General features: G+C 40.7%; 1 protein-coding gene across 1 annotated transcript in view; it reads right to left on the reverse strand.

The window, feature by feature from the left end:
• The window catches only part of LOC133109733 (AMP deaminase 2-like), a 50,309-nt gene extending 46,007 nt beyond the window's left edge, over window positions 1-4,302 (reverse strand). The window contains exon 1 of the mRNA XM_061219266.1: window positions 3,941-4,302. Within this exon, the coding sequence (XP_061075250.1) occupies window positions 3,941-3,956 (16 nt within the window). The 5' untranslated portion in view covers window positions 3,957-4,302. The remainder of the gene's footprint in view (window positions 1-3,940) is intronic.
• Window positions 4,303-6,000: the final 1,698 nt, after the last annotated feature.

Here is a 6,000-nt window from a genome sequence, read left to right on the forward strand (position 1 = left end):
CACTGAGTGTATAAAGTACTGTGCAGAAGTCTTAGGCACCCTAGACTTTATTTTATATATGTTTATTTTTTTGTGTGTGGTAGTATAAAAGAATAATATTCTTTCATTTTCCAAAAGATTTAATTTTACAGAGACATTTTTGTATTTAATTTTAAAAAGTAACATATTAGTGTAAGCAATTGACTACTTTTTACATGAAAACGCCAACCAAAGTCTGCAGAAGAACTGTGGCAAGTTCTCCGACATGCCTGTAACAACCTCCCTGCTGATTGTCTTATAGAACTGCAGGACAGCGTTAGCTATCTCAGAGAAGTAATGCAGTTTTAACACCGATGGGTGGTCACAAAAAATATCGATTTGATTCAGTTTTTAAGTATTCTGCCAAATTACTAAAATGTATAGTACGACCTTTCAGTGAATTATTTTTGAAAGAATCTTATCTGTACAGAATGTTATACAGGTGCCTAAGACTTTTGCACAGTACTGTATGTGTGAAGGGTTAAAAACAGCATAAGAGTACAGAGCTTACAGAGCTGGACTGCCCAACACACACCGCATCCCAGCCAACCTGCATTCCTCCTCATGCCAACAGGAGCACCAGCCACCTGTCAGTCACATCCATCAACTGACAGCTCAAAACCGTTGGCAAGAGACATGAAAGTGAAAGTTAAATGGAACCCAAGACATTCTGTCTGACAGCACTCATCCTCTCTGCAGAACAGAAGACACCAGAGTGAAGGAGAGGTCTATGAATAAAAATACATATTGAGAGACAACAAAGTAATATTATTAAACTCTTTTTATTCAAATGTTATGGTGTCTCTCATTGTATTTTTATACATTTTGCTGGCTACCTTTTGTTCTACAGGTCTATAAATTAAACTGGACATTCCAAATAAGGGAAAAATTCCTGATTGTTATTCAAGCACATACTAAAACGGCAACCCTATTTCCAAGACCAGGTGGTAGTTTGTCATAACACAATACAGAATTTCCTAAAATGGCAAAAACCAGACATAAGAACTGATATTTTCCCAACTATCATCCCTAAAACATTCTTGTACATATGGATGGTGACCCAAATGGCACACAGGAACATGTTGAAAGGTATGGGCTCCAGGGATTGATAGTGAGCACCTCTCAGTCCTTTGTAATCTCTGTGCATGACTAATAGTGCAGATGACAGCACATGTGGAATCCCACGCAAGCCCTTCACCTACACTGCCTGCAAAGGGCTTTTACAGAACAACAGAAAGCCATTTCTCACCCTGCTGACTTGCTACTATGGCGTGTGAAAGCCAGGTCACAAATGTGCAGCCCATTGAAAAGGGAGGGGCTCTGTGTGTGTGCATATGTGTGTTTGTAGGTGTATGTGTGTATGTGTATGTGTGTGTGTGTGGGTGTGTGTGGGTGTATATGTGTGTGTGTGTGTGTGTGTGTGTATGTGTGTCTGTATATCTGTGTGTGCGTGTGTGTGTGTGTGTGTGTGTGTGTGTGTGTGTGTGTGTATGTGTATGTGTGTATATGTGTAGGTGGGGGCTGAGGTTTCTCTCATGAGAGCAGTTTTGCTGTGATGTCTCATTTGATCTATAACCCTTTTCAGCACAGGTTGAGAAAGTACATTGCATTTAGTCTGTGACCGTTCTGATTTCAGCACTGCTATTGTATAAGGCATGAGTTCATCGAGATGCAGAGAGAATGAAACAGCAAGGGACAGAAAAGGGGGGGGGGATCAACTCTAAGCATTACGGTAGAGCAGACTTTTCCACAAGAAAGGACCAGACTGTCAGCAGCAGTAGGCACCGCCTCCTCATTTGGGTACAGCCCTCCTATTGGTTACGACTCAGGGCAGACAGGAAGACAAAGGTTCTTTTAAAATCTGATACCAGGAGTCTAGCTGACAGGCCAGCATAATGCAATTCTGTTACCAGAAAGGAAACATTCCAAGATCTCTGCACACACACCGCACATATGCGCAGCATTGTAAGCTCCTCATATCTCTCTCACACACACATTCCATTCATAACTGAACTGTTTCCACATAGGACTTTCAAAATCAATGTAAAAGAAAGACAAAGAAAGACAAGTAACTACAATCAGAGAAGGCCATTTATAAGCCCAGGTTGCAGGAACCACAGTGGTATATTTGGTAACAGCTCAATAGAGACTCTGTTGATCTCTCTTTTACCCAACATGACAGAACCAAGCCACAATTGGTTACAGTTTCAACTACTTTCCTTCCACATCCTTTAAGTTCAAGTCATATACTAATTTCGCTACATTATACATGTTTTGAGCTATATTTACTTGGATCTGAATGCCCAGTGCTCCTATAGCACTGATCTTCCCTAACTTAAAGGGAAGATCGCCCTCTGGTGGCAAGAAAGTACCATGATGAAGAGAAAACAACATACCTCCCTGGCACACATTTGCTCTAATACAAATGAGCACTCTTGCTCCAGTTCTGCCAAAAAGGCCCCCCACATTTCCTACACAGTTCATGCAATGACTAAAATAGCTTATGAGCAACAGACTTATATGTCTGGCCGAAAAATGACATAGCAGGAACACCAGGTTTCATAACAATGACACACCATTTGTTGTACTGACAACACTGTCAAATGACAAATGCAGTGGAGACCTACACTTTCAGACCTGTTTGAGCTCTGCTTTCTTCAGGTGGCTCAAAGCGGCAGAAAACACAGGAGACTCCCGAAATCAAGGGCTTAAAAAACATGACAGGCAACATAAAACTCAGGCCTACCTCAGAAACCAAGCATTCGCCCCCAAAGACAAGGGGGTTGGGAAATGAGGAGTATGTCAGTCTCTTCAGGTCTTTCCCAGTGTGGCTCCCTCACTCTTCCTGTTCGTCAGCACTTTCCTTTGTTGAGACTTACCTCTGGCCGGACTGTCTCAGCTCCTCACTACTTTTTTGTAAAGCACTGGGAATGTGCAGTGTTTTGTTTGCGAATGCACCCACACACCCCTCCTCCTCCTCTCCCCCATTCCCTCCCTCCCTGCCTGCCTCCTTCATCTTAACACCCCCCTCGATCCCAACCTCCCCCTGGCCCCCCAAATGTGGCACCTCCCCCCCACCCTTTCCCATATGACATCATCAGTGACGAGGAAAGGCCAGTGGAAAGAAGCTTAGGTTCAACTTCAAACTGCTGTTACAGTCACTTTCAATGGGGCTCTGCTGAAATACTTTGGATTTTACTGGCACTTCACAAACAAGATTTGGAATGGACATCCATACAGCTGTTACTGAATGGATAGTTTTCAATATGTCTACAGTTGTATAATTGTATTGCATTACCTGCTAATACTTGGCACAGACTAAAGCAAAAGGAAACATTTCAGGAGGAAGTTCAAGTGTACAGTGACTTGGAGGCAAATACACATTTTTTTCAACAGTACTATTGGTAGTGCTATTACAAGAATGAAATGGCAATGTAATGAGGAAAGTTTACATTGTAAGTGCAAGTAAATCAACTAGAAAATGGTTTGTGCTCCTTGGAAATGTATCTAGAACTTCACAACATGTTAAGATATATATAAACACAAGGCTAGTTGTGTATTTACTAGATAGTTAGATAACTCGATGCTAATGTGAGCTTTTTTACCGTAAGAAGCTTTAACTTAGCATATTTATCTCTCATACAAAGACTGCTAATAGCCTACTCCCATGGTTAGCTAGCTAGGTAGCTAACGTTGAGCAATAATTTATGCTCGAGTCAAGGCTATAGCTACTTAAATCCAACTGAATTAAAGTTACAAAAGCACAGGTTACAGTTATACTTGAGTAGCTACAACAGATATCTATAGTAACCCATAAACTTTGTATCCACAAGTGAACATATTATTTTAATTTTCAGGGGGGAATTATGGGACCTTCTTTTTTCGTTAACGTTAGCTAGGTACGTTAAAATAAAGCACTTACCACCTGACATTGCCATTGTTGCAGCTTCAGTGATGATCGCAATCACTGCCAGCAGGGTCAAGCTTATATAGCGGGATACAGAAAGTTATTTCCGTCTTCTAATAAAATTCAGTTCAGCCTATAAAGTCCTAGGTTTTGACAGCTAGTTAGCTAGCAAAATAACGCTCACGATAGCAAACTGGCAAATTATTTTAAGTTGAAGCGAAATTGAATAAAATGCGTATTTAATCGTAAACAAGACTGATCTTACTTTGTACGTTTGATTTTACAGAACTAACGTTACTTAGATGTTCATTGCTTCATAATGTAATTGCATTCCACTTTTGTTTCTTTCTATTGGGACGTTATTCTATCGATAACGGTCAAATGTTAACTAGCGTTTACTACAAAAGTGACGCTCAGTCTAGTTACGTACGTTCACAAAAATTCCAGGAAATAAGAAAAGTTTCACAAAATTTAAAGAGACAGTTAATTTCCTGCCAGGGTGGATTTGCCGCTGTTCAGATGACAGCATAGTCTAGACTATAATGATGTAAGATGCAACCTGGATAAAAGGAATACAAATAATAATTACAAAAATGAAATATCTCATATTTCAGCTTGTTTGCAATGTATAGGTTCTGCAGCTGCATCCTTGGAGAAGTTTTTGAGAATTCATTAATATACACCGTTGAATTGGAGGAAAAACATTTAAAGAATTGGTTAAACAGCTAGACCTATACCAGTGGACAGTGTTATTCAAAGAAAGGCACTACACAGAAGTGTCCTGCCCAACCATAACTAGACCTAAAGCTAGAAGGAAGTCAAATCATGGACAGGATAATGTGATGGAGCGTGTGTTGCTTAATTACAGCACTTGAGTTACAAGGAGTTAAGCCACAGCCATTTACAGGAATAGCAAGTAGATATAATGATAGTCTGTGGCAGAAATTATATCTACATTAGGATCGTATGGCATTCATCCCCCACACATACACCACAGCTGCACAGAAGCACATTCACAAAAAAAAAGGAAAAAGAGTGGTTGAGATGTAATAAAAATTTTAGTGTAAAATTAACTCACATTTACATCACAGTACATTTGAGCCCTGTTGTAATATAAAATGTGTAGAGTAGAATTAACACTGAACATTCTACTTTGAACAAGTAATCCCTGTATATTGAATTACTGCAGGTCCCAACAAAGGTATTTTAGTCTTAATGGCAATGCATTTCACTGAATCAGTTAGGCTCATCATAAATTCTGGAAGGCCCTATTCCAAAAAGGTTCATCAGAGTCCCCTGCTGTTCCACTGCATTCCCCCCAAATTCTACCTCCGTTTTACATCATGTCCGACGTAGGCAGTAGCCTAAGTTGCCATCTGCTAGCATAAGCTTTGGCCCGTGGTTTATCTGCGACCTGGGAGTAATCTTGTCAACAGATCAGAGGCGTTCAGCCAATCCCATGATACAGCAGGATGCAGAGACCATAATGAGATTAGTGCTGCAGAATAGCAGGCCCTGATTACCATCCTGCTTAACTCTCGGAAACATTTGACGGCGTGATTCTGTTACAGCCTGCCACCTGCAATTAGACCATTGGCCCACTGGCAGTGGTCTGCATTCACCTGGCTTCCTGTGCGGTGGGAAGGGCACAAACCGAATGAACAGTGACGCCGTGTGCAAAACGCATCGCTGCATCGCTGCATTGCCTTTCCTTCACCCAGCAGGAAGGCCTGCACAATTTCCCTACTTTCTTGGCTTGAAACACAGTTGAAAAACATTTTATTCCCAAGATGAGAACATTGTAATAACAATGTCCAATGTTCTGTTTAATGCTAGAATAATGGCATCCATGGTTTGTGACACCAGGACAACAAGACAATCAGAATTTTCAGTCCCATCCTGGTTTTGGGCCAATTGCATATAGATTATTCATGATCGATCTGGCCCAGCTTGGAAGCTCAGTGCATGAGTGATTTATGAGAATAGGCCCACATTCATCTAAAATAAAGGCAATGTTTAAAATATAGTTTAAGCAGTGGTGAATGTCATGGAAGAGGAATAACTGAGCTAATTTG

Source organism: Conger conger, chromosome 14, assembly GCF_963514075.1.
Source record: "Conger conger chromosome 14, fConCon1.1, whole genome shotgun sequence".
NCBI classification, from domain to species: domain Eukaryota; kingdom Metazoa; phylum Chordata; class Actinopteri; order Anguilliformes; family Congridae; genus Conger; species Conger conger.